The 24,469-nt window shown below is 38.3% G+C and overlaps 1 protein-coding gene across 3 annotated transcripts in view; it reads left to right on the forward strand.

Annotated features, from left to right (window-relative positions):
• Positions 1–24,469, forward strand: part of ITSN1 (intersectin 1) — a 221,103-nt gene that overhangs the window by 114,715 nt on the left and 81,919 nt on the right. For all 3 annotated transcript variants that reach the window (XM_068547009.1, XM_068547010.1, XM_068547011.1), the window contains 3 exons: positions 17,953–18,080; positions 21,038–21,267; positions 23,102–23,223. In XM_068547009.1, the coding sequence (XP_068403110.1) occupies positions 17,953–18,080; positions 21,038–21,267; positions 23,102–23,223 (480 nt within the window). The remainder of the gene's footprint in view (positions 1–17,952; positions 18,081–21,037; positions 21,268–23,101; positions 23,224–24,469) is intronic.

Genomic DNA, 24,469 nt, shown 5'->3' on the forward strand with positions numbered 1-24,469 from the left:
TTATACTTGATTCTGACCAATTTAGCTTTTTGACACTAGGAAAAAGTTAAAACCCTATTCTTCATTAGTAGAAATAGAAAAACAAATTAGAAAGCATATTTGAGATTTTTACTTGACTTTTGAATTGTGATTCTAGGCCAAATTGTCTAGACATTTGAGTTTGAGGTATTTGTACTGTTTTCTCAGAGTAATAAGTAATAAGCTCTTCTCAATTATACAATTCCAGGAAAGTGATCTTAGGGGAAATATTATTTGAGTAAATTTAGTGTCTGGGGTTTTTTTTTGCTTTCATGCTTACACAGAATATGTATTTGTGTGCATGTGTGTATGTACTATATATATTTTTTCTGTATTCGTACACGTATGATTGTGTCACATGTAAGAATTGGAAGTACAGCTATCAGTTCTCCTTCTCTAGAATAAGTACAATAGAGACATGTTAACTCTCTTATGACTTGTCACTATTTCAAGCAAAAGGAATATGGCACTAGTGCAAGCTTGTAGTCCTTTTTAATAGTCTCTTGGATTATAAACTGTTAAGTATTCAGGTATCTTCTGAACCCAGGCAGTACTCTAGATTTCTGCCTTAATCTTAAGATTCCTTTCTATAGAAGTTCGACCAAAACAAGGTTCACACATTTTAGAAAATGATACTCTGATGAATTCCCTGGCAGTCCCGTGGTTAAGACTCGGCACTCTCACTGCCAGGGGCCCAGGTTCGATCCCTGGTTGGGAAACGAAGATCCCACAAGCTGCAGTGTGGCAAGAAAGAAAGAGAGAGAGAGAGGAAGGGAGGGAGGAAGGGAGGGAGGAAGGAAGGAAGGGGTACTCTGGTGGATGACTTTTTTTTTCTTTTTTTGGTTGCACTGGGTCTTAGTTCTGGCAGGTGGACTCCTTAGTTGCGGCTCCAGGGCTCCTTAGTTGCAGTATGCAAACTCTTAGTTGTGGCATGCATGTGGGATCTTGTTCCCTGACCAGGGATCGAACCCAGGTCCCCTGCATTGGGATCACGGCGTCTTATCCACTGCACCACCCGGGAAGTGTCCCTGGTGGGTGATTTTTGATAATGCCTAGATGACTTACGGATTATTTTGGCTGTATTTAGGCTATTGAATTACTGTTGTCATTGCTATAGAGAACACCCTTAAAATGTGGTGTTTGTCACTCTTTCTGTGTTTAGTTGACTAATGCTGCCTTCAGTATCAGAGAGTTGCTTATACAAAGGCTAATTTTTTAGCCCTTTATTCCACTAGCCCCTTTTCCAAATATACTTATTTTTAAAATAAGAACATTCCTTTCTGTTGTAACTTTTATTTTAGTTTTCCATTTTTACTTTAAATTTAAGTCAATGTGGAGAGTAAAAAAAAAAATCACAAGCCAGTATGTAGCTATATTGTTTTGTTATTTAAAACTCGTTTGGAGGACTTAGTGACTATATTATGTTACCTGACGGTTATTATTTCTATTATTCCTCTCAAACCTGGTGAGACCAGAGCAGAAACAGTTACACTGAAGAATCAGAAGATTTATAATTTGATTGAGATAACTCAGAGGCAGATTTAAGTAACTATTGAGTATCTCCTGCCAATTTTTCTTTGTTGTAGTCACCTTGGAGAATATGAAGCTTTTTTTTTTTTTTTTTTCCGACTTTAGAGCGTATATTCACTAGCAGCTATAGTTTCTTGTGATGGACCGACAGAGCCACATTCTGACCCTTTGGGATTTCTTCCATGTCTCCCTTGATACAGCAGTGCCTTTACAGCATCCTCACTAATGATGCAAACATTACTTCTACCTTGCTGACGGTGAAACAGTTCAACTGCCCAGTCATTCCACACATCGAATTTGATGGTGTCAATTTGCTCCATCCTAAACCTTCCTCTCCTAAAAGGAAACCAGCCGGGAGGGTATAGAAAAGAAATTCAGACTTAGTTTTGTTTTATATTCGTATAGAGTGTTCATCTAGAGGAAGCAAGTTTAATTCACTCATTATCAACTAATATGGTGACACTGGAGAAATACCTTAATGGAGTGCAAAGTTTTAAAATTAGTTGATCGGAACATTAAACCTATATTCAATGGCTGGCTCCGTAAATGAGGGTTCCGTTTAGCAAAATCCAACTCTCATAGTTCTTTTGATACAAAACTACTTACAATAAGCCACTCACTTCTTTTGATGCACACTCAAGGTCATGTCCAGTTACTTAGGGATAAGGTCATGTAAGGAACAATAGCACCCTGCTTTAGCCCAGATTCTTAAGCATAAGACTGGGATTGGGAAGTATACTTATATTTCGTTTCTTGAATGAGAAAGAGTTTAGAGAGTAGGTATGCTTTTTCCTTTTATTCTTTCTTTCATATGCAGTCTGGATTAGTTCTATCTACCAGATGTCTAGTTGAGATTCATTCTTTTGAGAATCTCTCCTTTTTTTCTTCAGTTAAACAAGAACTACACTTATGCCTCCTAATTCAATATCTGATAACCAATGATGGAAATACTCAAGGCATTAATTAAAGAGGAAAACAATTACTTTTGCAGTTAGATTAACAGGTATTTGTTTCATGTTGGTAGCAACCTACTGAAAATATAAAGCTTACTTCAGTTCTGGGGAAGTGTTATTCAGGGCTGTGGAACATAAGGTCTCTAGAATCTTGGACCTTTACATTTCTGTCTGATCTCATGGAAACTGAGGACTCTTTTTTTCCTTTTAGAAAAGGCTGTTTTCCCATGCATTTTAGTAGATACCTTCCTTATAGATAACGATATTTATGTTTTCCAAAATTGATCCCAAGACATAAGTGTCTTTCTAATTTATCACCCAAAGCGAAGAATTACTTAAAAATGGAAACAGAGGGAATAAACTTGGCTTTTGTAGGTTTAGCAAAAAGGGGGGAAATGATAGCACTCTGATATTGAAGCTTTTGTGCTCAAATTCCCAATTGTTAGATTTTGTATTTTTACTGCCTTTTGTCTGAACAGTAAATTTTTCATGATCAAATGAAAAATTTAACCAATGATTTAACTAGGAATAATTGATTTTGTTAGTAATTATTGCCAGGATGAATTAACCCTTCTTGAAGTAGCTTTAATTCAGTGGACCAAATTTGTTTACCAAATTTTCTGCTTTTAAAATGTGTTATAGATGCAGCAAATATTTCTCATGCTAAGGAATCAAAAAAGTCTTCTCATATTCATGGCCTAGAAACATCAATTTAAAATTATTGATTATTGGGACTTCCCTGGTGGCAAAGTGATTAAGAGTCCGCCTGCCAATGCAGGGCACACGGGTTTGAGCCCTGGTCCGGGAAGATCCCACATACCACGGAGCAACTAAGCCCGTGTGCCGCAACTACTGAGCCTGTGCTCTGGAGCCCGCGAGCCACAACTATTGAGTGTGTGTGCCACAACTACTGAAGCCTGCGTGCCTAGAGCCCATGCTCCTCAACAAGAGAAGCCTGCGCACCGCATCAAAGAGTAGCCCCCGCTCGCCGCAGCTAGAGAAAGCCCGCGTGCAGCAACGAAGACCCAACGCCCCCAAATATAAAAATAAATAAATAAATAAATTTATTAAAAAAATAAAATTATCACTTATCTATGACTTTTCTCTTTTTACCTTGTTTTACAGGAAAATCAAAGCTCTCGACATTTTTTGGAGACTCTGTCTGCCTTTTAGGCACATAGAATCATTCTGATAGTTATTTTTCTTATATATAGTGCTTAGCTATAGGTGTAAAATTGTGGCTCTAACAAGTGTCAAATACCATTACCAGCAGGGACTTTTTAGACAGCAGCGTTTGACCACTTGCCTTTGGCAATGTTAGTAGTTACTGTAACAGTTTTCCTTGGCCCTGATAGCTTAATGTTCCATATTTTAATGACCACCATGATACAGAGCAGCAGCATAAAGTACAGCTTATAGTTTTCAGGGCTCCATTGTCAGCCAAATAAAGAGAATCCACGCAAAGAGGCTAGATGTTGTGTTTCATGTTGGAAAGTTGAGTCCTTGTTGGTTCCCATCTAGTCACTGTGTGCTGGCCAAGTCCTAACGTGAATGGCGTTTACGTCGGAGCATTTCTTTCTTCCAGTCAGTGGAAATGCAGGAGGCAGTGTTGTAGTGCCTGGCAGTTCTCCTGGGCTGCGCCATCCACTTAGACTTCTTTCTAAAGGTCTCCATGCCCTACTCAGGCAATGCACATCTTTCTCACACTAAGAATGGTGAACCATCCCCAGCTCTGTGCTTCAGTTTTCCCCATGCAGATGAGTGCTTAGTGTCTAAGACAGCATTTACCATGAAGCGCTAAGCCTTTTTTGTAAAAGTTAATAATGATTAGTTATTATACATCATTGAAGTATGGGTGAATCTTTCCTCTTGACAAATTGTGTGTGTGTGTGTGTGTGTGTGTGTGTGATGAAAGCTCTGAACTACAAGCTGGATAAGGTACTGTATCTTTATAAGGTACTGTAGTCTTTATAACAAGCATATTTTAGATCATTGAATTTGCCACGTGGCTGCAAAAATTTGAAAGACAACCCTCAGTCATTATTTGGGTTGATGTGCAAATTTTCATCATCAGATAGTATAGTCAGTATACTATTCCAAAAGGGGATAGTATTTTATTTCTTAGAAAAATGTATTTAGGACTAATTCAGAATTAAGAATTATATTTCTTAATATACTTGGGAAATCCAGGCTTTGTAAATTGAACACAAGAGGCTGTTAGAAATATAAACTCTGCTTGTAATGATACCTGTCCTAAAAATTGCTCCTAGGAACAGAATTGTTGTTGAAATGAGAATGCCAGTTATAGTAAATAAGGTTCTTGGCTTAGCTAAGGCTTTTATGCTCTTGGTTTCAGACACTTGTTTTCATGGCAGCCTCATTCATTATGAAGGCAGTGAAAGGCAAAACGTTTAGCAACCAGGGGAGAAAAGAAAAGATCTGGAGAAGGAACTGCAGAACAGAATGAGAAGTCAGGAAAAAAGTGCATGCGAAGGGAAACAAGGAAGGAAAGAAAAAGATACAGAAAGAGGAGATGCAGAGACAGCAAGAGAAATCAGTGTGAATTCAAATTACAGTGTTGCTTTCTTATGTTAGTAGATTAATGTTTGGCTGTTTCATGGTTTGTTCAAGATTAAATTTTATTTTTACCTCTGTGATCCTTTTGAAAAGACCTCTTTTGCACAGAAGTAATAAAATGCTCTAACTCTCATTCAATGTACTTGTGATTGTGGAAACTTTACACAGATTCCTTCAATGTAGAAAAATAATTAGAACGCTCCCAAGACTCAAAATAGTTAACAGACATTGTACATCAGATTCTGTGCCATACCAGTAGGCTTGTTGGTTGGTTGAGTTTTTTAGTAATAGTGTGGGTTTTTCTTTTGAGGGTTTTCAAAAATACTTAACAAAAGGTGATTTGGGAAAGGGACAAAAGCAGAACTCAGTCTTTGAAAAAAATGTTTTCTTTGTTTTAATTCTCTTCTTTAGCCAAACCCCTTGACAATTTTATCCTTTAGAATGACCTGTATTTAAAACAATGGGATATTGCTTTATAAATAAAGTTGAGACATTTGGGGAAAACACAGATGTTTCAGGACAAAATGGAGTCCATTTTCTCTTTCTGGGAATATATGGGTGTCTAGCAAAGGCTCTTGGGAGACATCGGAAAAGTTTCTTAGTTAGCTACTTCTATTGCAGAAAGCACAGGGTTTTCTAGTTCTTCTCCCGTTTTTTGTTCGCCTATTGCCTCACCCCTTCACAGACACACGCACATACATGCTGCCCAATTCATCCCTCTTTGGCTCTTCTATAGCACTTACGATACATTCACTGCCGCCTTGTGCCATGGGGAGTTGGACTTACTATCTGGTTGAATACTGACTCCAGATTTAGAAGTAACATTTAAGCATGTTTTTAAATGTTAGTATACCCCTTTTTGGAATTTAAATAGCCAATCAATATTTTTTTATACTCCTCTGACTTTTCTTACATCAAGAATGAATACATTTTCTAATTTTGCAATAATGGAATATCAATTTACCTTGATATGGGTAAAATTTCTCTTTTGAAATGGTCATTTTTCAGATTTTTCCACACAGATAGGAGTTCCCCTCTCTTCGTTGGGTTTGTTGATTGGCTTTCTTTAATAACTTTCCTTTTGTTTCACAACCACTTAATTGGGATAAGTTACTACATTTAAAGACTCAAAAGTCCTTTTAAAAATTCTGTTATTGTGTGCTACACAATATCCCTGGGTGAGAAGTAAAGTGATGTTTGTTTATACAAAAGCACGCCTACCTGTAAAATCTGTAACTTCCCCTCTCCCCCTAACATTTGTATAGAAATGGGACAGTTTACAAGGCATTTCCTTCCATATGGATTCACTTGTTTGCTCTTCATAGCACCTTCCCTTTGCTGTAGGTAGGACAGGTACTACCTGCCAAGTCTTGCAGAATCGAGTAAACAGAGGCTTAGAGAGGGACCTGCCAATTGCACTCTTCCTTTATCAAGCTGACTCCCAGGGACAAGAAGGGTCTGGAGGCTTTGAGATTTCTGCCATTCATTGAAGTTTTTTGTGGAAGCCAGGAAAGATTCAGGCTGAGTGTCTTGGGTGGAGTGTGGGGAAAAAAAATAAAAGCCCTTCTCCTTCTAACTTTCTGTAGGTATTAGGTCTAGACAAAACAAACACCTGAAATTTCTGTTGCTGGTACCTAGATCAGTTTCCTAAGAGGTCCATTTAATATTAACAGTACCAAGACTGTTGTAAATAGGAGATGTGTCCTCCACAGTTTTATTTTGATTTATAGTGTTGAGTTCATGAATTTCTAGTAATTAATCAAGGTATGTTTGGTTTTGTCTTTCTTTTCCAAGAGATAGCCTGAGGCAAAAACCAGAAGCAGAGTAATCCTTCAGAAAAGTTAGATGACCAAATTAGCAATATATTCTCATTAACTGCTAGTCTTTTTTAGCCCCCGCCCCACTGCCCCCCATTGCTCGTTCATTTTTTTTCTCTCTTCACAAACATTTATGCAATGTCATGTTTATGAAAAGGAAAGCCATACATATTGTTCAGGTGGATACTTCTTTATTTTGAATTTTATTTTATTATTTTTTTATACAGCAGGTTCTTATTAGTTATCTATTTTATACATATTGGTGTATATATGTCAATCCCAATCTCCCAATTCATCCCACCACCACCCCCTTCACTTTCCCCCCTTGGTGTCCATACGTTTGTTCTGTACATCTGTGTCTCTATTTCTGCCTTGCACACCGGTTCATCTATACTGTTTTTCTAGATTCCCCATATATGTGTTAATATACGATATTTGTTTTTCTGTTTCTGACTTACTTCACTCTGTGTGACAGTCTTTAGATCCATCCACGTCTCTACAAATGACCCAGTTTCATTCCTTTTTATGGCTGAGTAATATTCCGTTGTATATATGTACCACATCTTCTTTATCCATTCGTCTGTTCATGGGCATTTAGGTTGCTTCCATGACCTGGCTATTGTAAATAGTGCTGCAATGAACATTGGGGTGCATGTGTCTTTTTGAATTATGGTTTTCTTTGGGTATATGCCCAGTAGCGGAATTGCTGGGTCATATGGTAATTCTATTTTTAGTTTTTAAGGAACCTCCATACTATTCTCCATAGTGGCTGTATCAATTTACATTCCCACCTGTAGTGCAGGAGGGTTCCCTTTTCTCCACACCCTCTCCAGCATTTATTGTTTGTAGATTTTCTGATGATGCCCATTCTAACTGGTGTGAGGTGATACCTCATTGTAGTTTTGATTTGCATTTCTCTAATAATTAGTGATGTTGAGCAGCTTTTCGTGTGCCTCTTGGCCATCTGTATGTCTTCTTTGGAGAAATGTCTATTTAGGTCTTCTGCCCTTTGGATTGGGGTGTTTGTTTTTTTTAATATTGAGCTGCATGAGCTCTTTATATATTTTGGAGATTAATCCTTGGCCCATTGATTGGTTTGCAAATATTTTCTCCCATGCTGAGGGTTGTATTTTCGTTTTGTTTATAGTTTCCTTTACTGTGCAAAAGCATTTAAGTTTCATTAGGTCCCAATTGTTTATTTTTGTTTTAATTTCCATTACTGTAGGAGGTGGGTCAAAAAGATCTTGCTGTGATTTATGTCAAAGAGTGTTCTTCCTATCTTTTCCTCTAAGAGTTTTATAGTGTCCAGCCATATACTTAGGTCTTTAATCCATTTTGAGTTTATTTTTGTGTATGGTGTTAGGGAATGTTCTGATTTCATTCTTTTACAAGTAGCTGTCCAGTTTTCTCAACACCACTTATTGAAGAGGCTGTCTTTTCTCCATTGTATATCCTTGCCTCCTTTGTCATAGATTAGTTGACCATAGGTGCATGGGTTTATCTCTTGGCTTTCTATCCTGTTCCATTGATCTATATTTCTGATTTTTTGCCAGTACCATATTGTCTTGATTACTGTAGCTTTGTAGTATAGTCTGAAGTCAGGGAGTCTGATTCCTCCAGCTCTGTTTTTTTCCCCTCAAGATTGCTTTGGCTATTCGGGGTCTCTTGTGTCTCCATACAAATTTTAAGATTTTTTTGTTCTAGTTATGTAAAAAATGCCACTGGTAACTTGATAGGGGTTGCACATTGAATCTGCAGATTGCTTTGGTATAGTCATTCTCACAGTGTTGATTCTTCCCATGCAAGAACATGGTATATCTCTCCATCTGTTTGTGTCATCTTTGATTTCTTTCATCAGTGTCTTACAGTTTTCTGAGTACAGGTCTTTTACCTCCTTAGGTTGGTTTATTCCTAGGTATTTTATTCTTTTTGTTGCAATTGTGAATGGGATTGTTTCCTTAATTTCTCTTTCTGACCTTTCATTGTTAGTGTATAGGAATGCAAGAAATTTCTGTGCATTAATTTTGTTATCCTACAACTTTACCAAATTCATTGATTAGCTCTAGTAGTTTTCTGGTGGCATCTTTAGGATTCTCTATGTATAGTATCATGTCATCTGCAAACAGTGACAGTTTTACTTCTTCTTTTCCAATTTGTATTCCTTTTATTTCTTTTTCTTCTCTGATTGCCGTGGCTAGGACTTCCAGAACTATGTTGAATGATAGTGGTGAGAGTGGACATCCTTGTCTTGTTCCTGATCTTAGAGTAACTGCTTTCTGTTTTTCACCATTGAGAATGATGTTTGCTGTGGGTTTGTCGTATATGGCCTTTATGACGTTGAGGTAGGTTCCCTCTATGCCCACTTTCTGGAGAGCTTTTATAATAAATGGGTGTTGAATTTTCTCAGAAGCTTTTCTGCATCTATTGAGATGATCATATGGTTTTTATTCTTCAATTTGTTAATATGGTGTATTACATTGATTGATTTGTGTATGTTGAAGAATCCTTGCATCCGTGGGATAAATCCCACTTGATCATAGTGTATCATCCTTTTAATGTGTTGTTGGATTCTGACTGCTAGTATATTGTTGAGGATTTTTGCATCTGTATTCATCAGTGATATTGGTCTGTAGTGTTCTATTTTTGTAGTATCTTTGTCTGGTTTTGGTATCAGGGTGATGGTGGCCTGGTAGAGTTTGGGAGCGTTCCACCCTCTGCAGTTTTTTGGAGGAGTTTGAGAAGGATGGGTGTTAGCTCTTCTCTAAATGTTTGATAGAATTCACTGTGAAGCCATCTGGTCCTGGACTTTTGTTTGTTGGAAGATTTTTAATCACAGTTTCATTACTTGTGATCGGTCTGTTCATATTTTCTATTTCTTCCTGGTTCAGTCTTGGAAGGTTATACCTTTCTAAGAATTTGTCCATTTCTTCCAGGTTGTCCATTTTATTGGCATAGAGTTGCTTGTAGTAGTCTCTTAGGATGCTTTGTGTTTCTGTGGTACCCATTGTAACTTCTCCTTTTTCATTTCTAATTTTGTTGATTTGAGTCCTCTCCCTCTTTTTCTTGATGAGTCTGGCTAAATGTTGATCAATTTTGCTTATCTTCTCAAAGAACCATCTTTTAGTTTTATTGATCTTTGCTATTGTTTTCTTTGTTTCTACTTCATTTATTTCTACTCTGATCTTTATGATTTCTTTCCTTCTGCTAACTTTGGTTTTGTTTGTTCTTCTTTCTCTAGTTCCCTTAGATGTAAGGTTAGATTGTTTATTTGAGATTTTTCTTGTTTCTTGAGGTAGGATTGTATTGCTATAAACTTCCCTCTTAGAACTGTTTTTGCTGCATCCCATAGGTTTTGGATCATTGTGCTTTCGTTGTCATTCGTCTCTAGGTATTTTTTTATTTCCTCTTTGATTTCTTCAGTGCTTTCTTGGTTATTTAGTAACGTATTGTTTAGCCTCCATGTGTTTGTGTTTTTTACGTTTTTTTCCCTGTAATTGATTTCTAATCTCATAGCGTTGTGGTCAGAAAAGATGCTTGATATGATTTCAGTTTTCTTAAATTTACTGAGGCTTGATTTGTGACCCAAGATGTGATCTATCCTGGAGAATGTTCCGTGCGCACTTGAGAAGAAAGTGTAATCTGCTATTTTTGGATGGAATATCCTATAAATATCAATGAAATCTATCTGGTCTATTGTGTCATTTAAAGCTTGTGTTTCCTTATTAATTTTCTGTTTGGATGATCTGTCCACTGGTGAAAGTGGGGTGTTGAAGTCCCCCACTATTATTGTGTTACTTTCAGTTTCCTCTTTTATAGCTGTTAGCAGTTGCCTTATGTATTGAGGTGCTCCTAGGTTGGGTGCATATATAGTTATAATTGTTATATCTTCTTCTTGGATTGATCCCTTGGTCATTATGTAGTGTCCTTCCTTGTCTCTTGTAACATTCTTTATTTTAAAGTCTATTTTATCTGATGTGAGTATTGCTACTCCAGCTTTCTTTTGATTTCCATTTGCATGGAATATCTTTTTCCATCCCTTCACTCTCAGTCGTATGTGTCCCTAGGCCTGAAGTGGGTCTCTTATAGACAGCATATAGATGGGTCTTATTTTTGTATCCATTCAACGAGCCTGTGTCTTTTGGTTGGAGCATTTAATCCATTCATGTTTAAGGTAATTATCGATATGTGTGTTCCTATGACCATTTTCTTAATTGTTTTGGGTTTGTTTTTGTAGGTCCTTTTCTTCTCTTGTGTTTCCCACTTAGAGAAGTTCCTTTAGCATTTGTTGTAGAGCTGGTTTGGTGGGCTGAATTCTCTTAGCTTTTGCTTATCTGTAAAGCTTTTGATTTCACCATCAATCTGAATGAGATCCTTGCCAGACAGAGTAATCTTGGTTGTAGTTTCTTCCCTTTCATCACTTTAAATATATCGTGCTACTCCCTTCTAGCTTGTAGAATTTCTGCTGAGAAATCAGCTGTTAACCTTATGGGAGTTCCCTTGCGTGTTATTTGTCGTTTTTCCCTTGTTGCTTTTAATAATTTTTCTTTGTCTTTAATTTTTGTCAATTTGATTACTATGTGTCTCGGCGTGTTTCTCCTTCGGTTTATCCTGCCTGGGACTCTCTGCGCTTCCTGGGCTTGAGTGGCTATTTCCTTTTCCAAGGTAGGGACGTTTTCGACTATAATGTCTTCAAATATTTTCTGGGGTCCTTTCTCTCTCTCTTCTCCTTCTGGGACCCCTGTAATGTGAATGTTGTTGCGTTTAATGTTGTCGCAGAGGTCTCCTAGGCTGTCTTCATTTCTTTTCATTCTTTTTTCTTTATTCTGTTCCGCGGCACTGTATTCCACCATTCTGTCTTCCAGGTCACTTATCCGTTCTTCCTCAGTTATTCTGCTATTGATTCCTTCTAGTGTATTTTTCATTTCAGTTTTTGTATTGTTCATATCTGTTTGTTTGTTCTTTAATTCTTCTAGGTCTTTGTTAAAGATTTCTTGCATCTTCTCGATCTTCGCCTCCATTCTTTTTCCGAGGTCCTGGATCATCTTCACTATCATTATTCTGAATTCTTTTTCTGGAAGGTTGCCTATCTCCACTTCATTTAGTTGTTTTTCTGGGGTTTTATCTTGTTCCTTCATCTGGTACATAGTCCTCTGCCTTTTCATTTTGTCTGTCTTTCTGTGAATGTGGTTTTCGTTCCACAGGCTGCAGGATTGTAGTTCTTCATGCTTCTGCTGTCTGCCCTCTGGTGGATGAGGCTATCTAAGAGGCTTGTGCAGGCTTCCTGATGGGAGGGACTGGTGGGGGGTAGAGCTGGGAGTTGCTCTGGTAGGCAGAGCTCAGTAAAACTTTAATCTGCTTTTCTGCTGATGCTGGGGCTGAGTTCCCTCCCTGTTGGTTGTTTGGCCTGAGGCGACCCAGAGCTGGAGCCTACCCGGGCTCTTTGGTGGGGCTAATGGCGGACTCCGGGAGGGCTCATGCCAAGGAGTACTTCCCAGAACTTCTGCTGCCAGTGTCCTTGTCCCCGGGGTGAGCCACAGCCACCCCCAGCCTCTGCAGGAGACCCTCCAACACTAGCAGGTAGGTCTGGTTCAGTCTCCTATGGGGTCACTGCTCCTTCCCCCTTGGTCCTGATATGCACACTACTTTGTGTGTGCCCTCCAAGAGTGGAGTCTCTGTTTCCCCCAGTCCTGTTGAAGTCCTGCAATCAAATCCCTCTAGCTTTCAAAGTCTGATTCTCTAGGAATTCCTCCTCCCGTTGCCAGACCCCCAGATTGGGAAGCCTGACCTGGGGCTCAGAACCTTCACTCCAGTGGGTGGACTTCTGTGGTATAAGTGTTCTCCAGTTTGTGAGTCACCCACCCAGCGGTCATTGGATTTGATTTTATTGTGATTGCTCACCTCCTACCGTCTCATTGCGGCTTCTCCTTTGTCTTTGGATGTGAGGTATCTTTTTTGGTGAGTTCCAGTGTCTTCCTGTTGATGATTGTTCAGCAGTTAGTTGTGATTCCCGTGCTCTAGCAAGAGGGAGTGAGCGCACGTCCTTCTACTCCGCCATCTTGAACCCCAGGTGGATACTTCTTTAAATTTTATGTAATATCACTTCACATAATACATTTATTTTTGAGTGTTTCTAAAACCAAATGAAGGAGAAACAGTCACAGTTTTTTAATTAAGTGATTCTGTGCCACTTGCATAGCAATAGAACAACTGTCTTTAGTAAACTTGAAAGTGAGCCATATTTCTCAGGGCAAAATATTGGATCTTCTTGAGTATTCAATTTGTGAAGCATATCGCTTTTGAAATACTTTGGCTGTATGCCACAGGATGTCCAAAGATGTTTTATGGTGCAAATATCTTAATTCCTTAGGGGAGGTAAGTGACTTTTCCCCCTTGGTTGAAGGAAGAAATTTAAAAGCAAGCTGATTTTCATTAATCTTAACTAATATAAGACAGAATCTTTATTTGCCAGTCATTTTCTTATTGTGGTTTATAATCTGTGTTTGATCCAACATCCCTTTGAGAGTCAAATAAAAGCTATGTGCCTTCTCAGCAAGAAAAATGCCAATATACCCCAGTTTGCATGTAATTTCATAGTGTTCACAGAGCCAAAGCTTTTTCATAGACCCTGGATAAGAAACTCTGCTTTATCTTAGAATTCTGTAGATATTATTGGTGAAAGAAATCTTATTTTAATTTATATATACTATGCACTTTATAGGAGTTTTATTTTTCCTATATATTTATTTGTAGCTAAAACTTATTGAATGCATGCTTATTTCTTATTTATTAAGAAAGTCACCATACTTTATTAGGAGTTAATATTAAGCTATTGTCCACTATATCTAGTGTAAAACATATACCCTTGAGTAGAACTCAGAAGAAAGGTCAACAAAGTTGTACACTCAATACCATATTGCTAGATAAATATCCAGCCAATAAATAAATATGTGACTGTAGAGTTACTTATTTTAGAAAAAAGTAAGTTAATTTGAGGAAGAGCTACAAGTGAGATACTGAGTTTTGAATGGCAGTAATTTCTTATTTGTTCTGTTTATCTTAGTTATAATAGAGAAATAACCATGACAAGATTTAACAGAATTTGCAGGGTCACTTACATCAGGCTGGTCACCAGGAGAGTTGATACGATTTGTGTGGGGAAGTTTTTCTTAGCTACTTCTCCCAATAGTTCTCTCATTTCCTAAGTAAATAAAAAATTTAATAAAACACCAGATTTATTTGTCACCGAAAAATGTTTTCCCTGAAAGAATTAAAAGGCAACTTGTAAATAACTATACTTATACTTGAATTTCTTAAATGGTATTGAAAAGGAATGAAGGAACAGGGCAACCCTCAGCTCCCATGTGAAAGGACCCGTTGCTCCTTGTCATGCACAGAAAAACAAGTTGTTAGCTAGATTTTAGTTTATATTCCTTCGTTCTATAGGTTGCCATCTCAGAAGTTCAGCTTTTAAAAAAAAAAAAAAAAGTAATCAACTGAGGAATCATACATTTTCTGCTTATTTTGGTTCATGCCATCTTAAACTCCCAAGTCCAAGGAAAGAGAGGAAAACCCAGAATGCCTTCCTATTCATAGCATCTTGATTTTCTTACACTGGATTGTGTATCTCAGCAGTATTTGACTTGGATGAAGGAAATGACAGAAAAATTTTGCAGTCTTCAAATCTGGATCATAAGATGTCAGAGCCTTCTGTTACCTCATTTGACATCTGTTATTTTATGGCTCCTGCAAGCTCCATTTCCTTGGAGGTACTTGAAGCTGCAGCTTATTTAGACAGTTCCAAAGATAGGTTCAGCTTATCCTCTAATTCTCTTATACTCAAAAAAAAAATGTGCTTTAAATTTTTTTAAATATCTTCCTTCATGTATTTGAAACATTTAAAAATTGTTTTCAAACTCTCATTAACGTGATTTTTTCCTATAGATTCTTTAAGTTTATTTCTTATTGCTTTTCATTTTATAGTCCCTCATAATATGTTGCTAGCTTTATTTCCATCTGTCTTGACTTTGTATCTGGTAATTATTGATCTATAAATTAATATCCAATTACTAGAGCCCAATATAGAAAGGAAATATGCAGTATAATTCTTTGTTAAAATGAAAAATCTTCGTTTGTGCCCCGGTCTACCTGATGCATTGGTACATCATGGCCGGCGTCCATTCTAACTGGCCAGCGCTTGCGCAGTAAGTACGTGTTGTTAAGTGTTTTGAATATCACTATGCCTAAAATACATTTTTCCTGGATGAAGTAAGCATCTTTCTGTTTTAATATACAATCAGGTTCCTCCTCTGTCATTTCTTTCTTTTTTTTTTAACTATTTATTTATTTATGGCTGCGCTGGGTCTTCGTTGCTGCACGTGGGCTTTCTCTAGTTGTGGCGAGCTACTCTTTGTTGTGGTGCACAGGCTTCTCGTTGCAGTGGCTTCTCTTGTTGCGGAGCACAGGCTCAGTAATTGTGGTGCACGGGCTTAGTTGCTCCACGGCTTATGGGATCTTCCCGGACCAGGGCTCGAACCCGTGTCCCCTGCATTGGCAGGTGGATTCTTAACCACTGCGCCACCAGACAAGTCCCCTCCTCTGTCATTTCTTACTCTTTTGTATTTAATTTCAGCTTAGAATTATTTTGCTTACTGGTTATACCTTTTTAGTTTATGTAATAAGAATAAAATCCTAAATAAAAGAGACACAGGTAAATAGAGAATAAATTTTTATGGTGATGAACAATGTCTAACAATTTAACAGATCTTAAAACTAAAAAAGAAACAAACAAAAACTAAAGATTGTCTACTCTGATTTAGCTTGTGGTGCATATCAGGGACCTGAGATTAAAATCCTGGTATCTTTGTTCCCAGTTCAGTACCTTTTAATTATAGTCTGTTGCCATAAATTATTTTTCTGAACCTATTTGAGAATTTTGTGCAGTTGAAGATGAGATTTGAAAATAGAAGAAAAGTTAATCTTCATCACTTCTTACCCTTCTTTTTAAAGGGTCTCAGCCATTGGGTCAGTGACAGAGTGGGCCATCCCTGTCTATGCAGAGGCTAACTTTAGGCTTCCTCTCTTAGGACATATAGAGTTTCGATTAATAGCATTCCACTGCAGTTTTCTTTTTCACGTAGAGATATTAACTTGAACCAAGAGTGCAAATAACTCTAACAGAAATTGACCCTTATTTTCCATTTGTCTCTGAAATATCAAATCCCAAATATTAACCAGATTTTTTATTCATGTTTTTAGAGATTACTATTTATGCTTGATTCCAAATTACTATGAAAAGCAATACTGCTGAACTTTTAGCACATTAAAGTTTTACATCCCATGGTATAGCAGTGAGAAAGGTGATGAAAAATGGAATTCTTTTTTCCTGATGTTGATTTTTGTCTCTTAGAACTGTAAACAGACCAAGGCGTCATCATTATGTTCCAGTTTCCATTCTTGGCCTTCCATGGCCCCTCTATAGCTAAACTCCTGTCTCAAGTACCCTTCATAATTTGGAAGTCACATGCCCATGGCTGCAGCCACAGGGAATAGTCCTTCAATTTGTGCCTGACGAAATTGTGTCTTCCTGCTGCATCCTGTCTGGTTATTCCCAGGCTCATCTGCTGGGTTCTCTACTGAAGCCCCTTTCTTCTTTCCTTCCTTCCCCCTCTTCAAGTGCCTCCTTCTCTCCAGTCCTTCCTCCTTGCCCAGTACCTGCTCCCCCTAACCTTCTGATCTCCAGTTAAACTTTTTCTCGTATCGCATTGATCCCTTTTAGGACCTCTCAATGTCACTTATGGTATACAGAATGCTTGTTACATACATTCTAACTTTATCTTAAGAACGGTCTAGCTAGTAGGAAAAGGTTAGCCTCACTCTTAGGGCTTTTCTCTAGGAATAAGTGCATTTTAACGCTGATCTTCTTCAGACCATCTCTCTACCTTTGACGTCTGATCTGTGAATGAAATCTAAAAGTAGAAATAAGGCAGGAAGAAACCTACCCATCTGGACTTACCAGTGAGCAAATCAAGAGAAGACAGGGCAGGCCTTAGTTCTTAAATCTCACCATATAGACCCCTTGGCTGCCCGCCTAGTTAGCCAGACCAAGAAGTCAACTGGAACTTTACTCTTGGTTCTACTGGACACTTTGACTTGTCTGATTTATTGTTGACACAAGTAAGAAGAGATTTGGTGACTGAATCTGTTAGCAACCATTTGATTCCTATGGAATCAGAGGGTTTTCCCTCACCAACAGGCATTTCTTTGTTCTTCATATTTTTGGGTGTTTAAACTTCTGACTTGAGTACTTCAAATATCATAAAATACACTTTATTTTCAGTAGCATGCTAAGGAAATTACTGTTATTCCTGTGTTAGTATCAAATGAGGAAATCGGATCCAAAGTGATAATCAAACTATAGCTTTTTACTTTCCATCTGACTGCTGGCTTAGTTTGGGGCAGCTGACAGCTTCACACATGGTTTTAATAAGAAAAGATGCTTCGGAAGAGGTCTGATTCGAAGAAAAATATACCCTGGGGGGAGACTCAAAGTTGTGGAGGAGAGGGATGTCGTTTTGTTTCAAAGCAGCATGTCATAAGAAGGAGGTGAGGTTGTAATGGTTTAGTGGAGCGAGTGTATGAAGAAGTGTGTACATCTTCAAAGCCAGTGGAGGTTGGTGTTGATTATTATCAAAAGAATCTTAAGATTCCATTCATGATCATCACCATGTCTCAAAATTGGTTGAGTTCCATTACTGTTGCTGAGTCCTGAGCAGTATAGTTTTTCTAATGCTCGTCCCTAGCAAGCTCCTTCTAAAGCACCTCATGGACCATGGTGCAGTGTGTTATGCCTCACTAAAATATGATCTCAAACAGCTTCTGGAGATGAGTCATGTCAAAATGTAGAGTGATTTTAGTTTTCCAAGGTAACGTTTTTCAAACCTGAAGTATTATCTCCTACGTGTCTAGGCTTCCCCACTATGAAATGTTGCATGCTGATAAACAGTGGAAATGTCTATCAGCGCATGTCATTACATGAACTGTTTCTTGATCATTTATAGGAACTAAGAGAAATACATAATAAGCAGCAGCTACAGAAACAGAAGTCCATAGAGGCTGAACGACTGAAACAGAAAGAACAAGAGCGAAAGATCATAGAATTAGAAAAACAAAAAGGAGAAGCCCAAAGGTGAGTCTTTTCAGTGGATTGTGGACCCTTCTGGAAGGAACTTTGAGTATTTACTATTCTTTGCCGGGCTTCTCCAAGTTCTTACTGCACCAGAAAGAGCCTTCAGTCTTTAATGTGTGTGTGGGCACATGTATATATAAATCTTTGCATGTATAAGTACCCCCCAAAGTTTTTGGTTGGTGCCCAGAACTCTCTCAGGCTACGACTATGTAGATAAATGGAATTATACAAGAAATTGGGACACTTGGTATGCTCATTTGCATGCCAATGACCAAAATACGTTTCCAGTTCACAGCCTTTTAGTAACAGTGGCCATCAGAGTCCTGGGTTTGAAATCAAAGTCCCTGAGCTCAGTGGCCACACAGGGTTTCTCCAGTGAGACAGACAGTATACCACGCCATCTTCTTTCTTCTTTTTTTTCAACTGCAAATGAAACTTGAGTACAAAAGGACAAAATTTGCTGTTGCTGCTGCTGCTTAGGACACAGACACATTTTTGTTTGAATATTTGTGTCTGTAGTCTTCTATTTTTATTTGTAACCTTTCGTAGTAAATTGTAGAAATTTATTGTTTCACTTTTGGTGTGTCTGATTTTGTTATTGGATATTTGCTTTTTAAACTACAAATTGATTTTAGACTCCCAAGAAACAAAAATGACCAAATATCCCAATGATACAGTGTAAATTATAAAAATTGGTTATTGAAATTAGACTAAAAAAATGAAGAAACTCATACTTTAGGCAAGTCACTGATTTTACTGGGCTGAGCTCAGTTTAACTGCCAGGGTGCACATTTTTTTTTTTTTTAATATTTATTTATTTATTTAAATTTAATTTTTGGCTGCATCAGGTCTTAGTTGTGGCATGCGGGATCTTCATTGCGGTGCATGGGCTTTTCTCTAGTTGTGGCGTGCGGGGTCCAGAGCACATGGGCTCTGTAGTTTGCAGCATGTGGGCTCTCTAATTGAGGCAAGTGGGCTCAGTAGTTGTGGCATGTGGGCTTAGTTGCCCCACGGCATGTGGGATCTTAGTTCCCCAACCAGGGATCAAATCCGAGTCCCCTGCATTGGAAGATGGATTCTTTACCACTGGACCACTGTGGAAGTCCCCAGGGTGCACTTTTGCAGCACTCTTTATTATGGGTACATATTGTATTTTGCATTTGGTGTTTTGTTTTTTTTTTATCATGCCAGTGGGTAGGTAGGGTTTCAAACCAATTTAGAGGACTATTTTATGGTTCTCTTGGTGGAAGGAGGTAGGTCTAGGATTTTGTCCCAGGGATTAATTCCTTGGATATGTTGATTAACTCCATCATTTTCTTACCTTCAAAGTTTACTATTCACAATACACTGCATCGAAGTTCCACATTCCTACAGAGTAGAAATACACATACAGTGTCATAATATAAAAGTTTAAATTTTCTGCTTACAATTGTATGATAAATAGCACCCAAACTTTAACTTCAGAAATTACGTGGTTATATGCTTTTATAAATGGTGGCCTTTATTGGTGGAATATGTTAAGCAAATTTTATTTGTTGTTATGAATAACAATTAACACTCCTACCCCTCCAAAAAATGTCTTTTGTGCTTTCTTAAAAGATGTTTTGAAAATTGTAAGTGAAATGCTTGATTTAAATTGAAAAGAATTCTACTGCACTAAAGCTTCACGTTTCTACAGAGTAGAAATAAATATAATATTTTTTAAATGGAGAATAAAAGTTTTATTTGTTTATATCATGTTCCCTTGGCAGTTTCCTCGTTCCAGGAGATGACCTTTGTGCGTTGGCCATGTCACAGGCTAGTGATTCATGCTGTAGACTTTAGAACCAGGCTGCCTGAACTGGTCCCCAAGCTGGTGTGGCTGTGTGACCTTGGACAAGTCATTCACTCCCTCTGCCTCATTTTCATCTGTAAAATTTGGATGATAATGATAGGACCTACCTACCTAGTGTGAGGGTTAAAGTAGTTAACAAATGTGGAGGACTAGTTATTATTAACATGGTATCATTTATTATTGCACATTAGTTTCTTTCTTTATTTGGTTGCACCGGGTCTTAGTTGCAGCACATGGGCTCCTTAGTTGCAGCAGGTGGGCTCCTTAGCTGTGTCATGCAAACTCTTAGTTGTGGCATGCCTGTGGGATCTAGTTCCCTGCCCAGGGGTCAAACCCAGGCCCCTGCATTGGGAGTGCAGAGTCTTACCCACTGTGCCACCAGGGAAGTCCCACATTAGTTTCATTTAAAGTGTGATCATTTAAAGTGTTTTCTGATTTTGTAAAATATTATGGAAAGCGGGAAAAATCATCCCCGATCTTTTCCTATGGATTTCAGGTTGAGGCCATCATATTTTTCACGGCCTATATTTAATTGCACTTTATCTCTTTGTGTCAGCTAGTTTGAAAAACAAAGTAGTCGAATTCAGTAAAATATATAGAAACTGTTGCTTAGTAAGGGATGGTTACTACCTCAAGGGTTCAAAATCACCTGTTGGTTTCCGCTTCAGTTCTGGGGAGCTACTTGTGTGCGTGTACATACGGTGTGTCCCCTCAGTGATCTAATTGTTCATGGACTTCTTTAAGCAATATTTCATTTGCAGTGCTGGGTATACTTTCTCTTCATGGAAGTTATGTTCCTGTGTTTTATGGCTTTTATTTTTCTTTGCAATTATATGCCAGTTTTAAAATCGAGAAGTATTTTTGTGATTTTTCTAATCACTTTATAAGCTAGCTACATCAGGAATTTTCTTTCTGTGTTTTTCTAAATCATGTGATTTCATCTCACTCAGAAAGGGAGCCCTGAGAGCCTCTGTTTCATTGATTCAGATCCCTCCATCTGAAGAACAATATCCCTTGGTGTTCAGCATCCCATTGACTAGATGGAGCTCTTTGTGCAAAGGGGCCACACAGCAGTGTTAACTTGGAGTTGCTTCCCTGCTGTAATCAGGCCTTTTGTTGACAGACGAGCTCAGGAAAGGGGCCAGCAGTGGCTGGAGCACGTGCAACAAGAAGATGAGCATCAGCGGCCAAGAAAACCCCACGAGGAGGAAAAACTCAAAAGGGAAGAGAGTGTCAAAAAGAAGGACAGTGAGGAAAAGGGCAAACAGGAAATGCAAGACAAGCTGAGTCGGCTTTTCCTTCAACAACAAGAGCCAGCTAAGCCAGCTGTCCAAGCACCCTGGTCCACCGCAGGTATGAGAAGCCAAAATTATGTGAACAAATAAGTCCTTTTCTACACCTGAAACTAACACAACATCGTAAATCAACTATACCCCAATATAAAATAAAAATTAAAAAAAAAAAGTCCTGTTCTCCCAGATCCTCTTGGGAAATATTCATGTCTAATCAGGCTCTATCTTGGCTGTGTTCATAGCGATGAGAACATCAGTGTCTTTTTTTGGACGGTGCAGCTGTTCATCTTCTAGCATCATCAGATGTCTGTTTAGTTCTCCCCGCACCGTGCCAACCTTTGGCATCCAGAAGTCTTTTGCAGACGACAGTGGCATGAAGTTTCATTGCCAAACCCCATTCATACACCTGTATTCCAAATGGAGGTCATAACCCTTCCTGCTTCTCTGTTTTGTTATTTTCTCTGGGAATTTCAGAGCTGTCTCAGCAGCAGGAAGTGGTGCTTCTTCCCCTTGCCTATAGTGACGTGACATTCACTGTCCTTAGTCTGCACCGCATACAGCTGTGTTCTTACCTTTTGAAACTTTTTATTTTTGCCCTTTGAACATAAGTTAACGTCTTTATAAATAACGATAAATGAAAGACTTTGAAATGGCTAGAAAACGTTATCCCTTTTATCAGATGCAAACTAGAATGTATTTTTTTGAATTCTCTTGTAGCTGTACGATATTGTAAAGCTTAGGAGATAATACTCAGCTGAGGAAAGTGATGGCCTTTTCCTTTGTTTGGCAAATGACAAATGTTTGTTTCCTGTTTGCACAGCGGGCAGGGATGGGAGTGAGGGTTCAGAGTTGGCCGACACCCTCCCTGCCTCAAGATGCATGCAGTCCAGGGAGAAAGACTGGCAAGCCATCAGATCCACACAGGAGCCTGTGCCATACGAGGACAAAATATATGTTTTAATATTTTTCTTGATCTGAAAATTATTTCACCATGACTTGATCTTAAGTTCCTTATGCGTCCTCTTGGTATAAAACGAGGATTTTTTTTCTCCTTTGGTCAGTGGGAAATTATGCACATCATTCAGTTCAAGATGACACAAAGATAGTACTTTCACGGCTTTTCAGAGAAAATAGGTGTGTATCAAAATACTTGCAGCTCTTGGGTAAAACAGTTCAGAGGGCTGTGAGTAGTTATTAATCAGGATCCACAATATCCTCTGCTCATGTGCATTTTTAAAAATTTTACTTCATTGAAAAGCTACATTATTTTCATCTAGGGTCTGTCTTTGGTTCATTTTTTTCTCTAGGACTTGTAATTCACCAGGAATTACGATTGAATGATCAATAAGAACGGTTCTTGGTGAAATCAGCACTTATGTTTTACATCACCACATTGAGGGCCTAAAACATCAACCTTTCCATGTCTCTTAATATGGAAAGTTAAAGTTGTGCTTCTTTGCCCTGTCCCCCGTGGGTTGGCTGTTTCAAATTTGCGTCACATTCGAACCGCTGCATCGTGCTAGACACCCTGCATGGGGGGAAAGAGGTCTGGATGCTTTATAGATGCGCACTGCTGACGCCTAAGCCAGGGAGCAGAGAACGGGGACTTCAGGCAGCCTCACTGCACTCGGCACTGGGATGACCTTGGTTTAACGTCCACTAATGACCTCTCTGATGGGTTCTAGTTGCTGACATCAGATTTGGCTCTCCTTTGGTTTCAGAACCAAACACATCCTCACTATGTGTTTCAGAAATTCCTTGAGTAGATGGAAATTGTTCAGATGTTAAGATAGGCAGCAGAGGAGATAGATGTCTGTAATTTGGCTTGTGTCATGCATTTGTGTTCCGTGTAACGTTTTACTTTTGTTCCCTTCTCCTTCTTTCCTCGTAAACAGAAAAAGGCCCACTGAGCATTTCTGCACTGGAGAATGTAAAAGTGGTGTATTACCGAGCACTCTATCCCTTTGAGTCCAGAAGTCACGACGAAATCACGATCCAGCCAGGAGATATAGTCATGGTAAGAAAGACTCCAGCGAAAGCGTGGTTTCCGTTGATGGTTAGCCATCTGTCCTCTTTTTGTACTTTATTTGACAATTGTAAAGTGGTTGGTGAGTGTGAAATCCAGTAATCCAGCATTTGAGTTTTTGAAGTAAGGCCTCACTCTTCTTCCTTTTCTATTAGAATGAAAGTTGGCACTTAAAAACGTATCCCAGCATCACTTTAAAATAGAATTGGTAAAGAAAATGGGTTCTTAACATAGCCTTGCATAATTTTAAATCTGTAAAGCTCTGGTAATTTTAGAGTTTAGATTACTACTTAGATATTAAAAGTAGTCTTTCAGAAATAGTTTTAAATGCAAAATGCTTGATCATCATTTTCATAGTTGCCACTGATAATTTTTGTATCTTTGGGTCAAAGCATCTTTTTTTCCCTTTGCGTAAACTTTGAATTGTGTGAAGAGTAATGAATTAAATACAGTTAACCTGCTTTCCTACTCTATAAATGAACAGATGAAAGAGTGTAGAACTTTGCTTGTTACAGCTTGTTTAATTATTATAATAATAATCTTATGATTGTAACTAAAACTATAGTAACCAGTTTAAGAAAGAATAAAGCAATGTGGTTGACCTAAATTATTTCCTAAAAGAAAATAGTAGTTCCTCAATCCAGTTATTAACGTTAAGTCTTAGAAATGGTTAAGCTTTGCATTACTGTTGGCTTTTTTTTTTTCTTTTTAATATGGAAATGGTTCAGAATTTTTTTTAAGAACTATGAAAGTTAAGAATTGAGGCAAACACACTTCCCATACTAGGACCCATGTCTTTGAAGTATAAAAGGGTGTCATGCAGTCACTGTAATTACTCATGCATTCATCTTCCGTTTATGCATCGTATCTGTATTTAGAGTATGTGATCTTTCATGGGTCAAAATATATAGAAAGAACAGTATGTTTGGTACTCAAAGAACTCAATCCCTTCTCCACTTATTTTCTGATAGCTTTTTCTCTAGTTCTTATGGGCTGGAAATAAGGGAGTCGTGCCCAATGCTCCAGAATTTTTCAAAGTCAACATCTCCTTAACAATAACAAAACCCTCTTCCAGTAATCTCTCTGCCTTCATTCAGCACAGAGTTTTGGATGCCTGGGCGCCAGCCTCACTCATTCTTTACAGAAAGAACTGCTGGTTTCTCTCAAGTGTGGACACACCACGCTGCACGTGAATGGTGACCCGGGCGGAGTGTTTCGCAGCTTCTTCCCTGTCTTC

This window comes from Eschrichtius robustus, chromosome 6 (assembly GCF_028021215.1).
Source record: "Eschrichtius robustus isolate mEscRob2 chromosome 6, mEscRob2.pri, whole genome shotgun sequence".
NCBI classification, from domain to species: Eukaryota; Metazoa; Chordata; class Mammalia; order Artiodactyla; family Eschrichtiidae; genus Eschrichtius; species Eschrichtius robustus.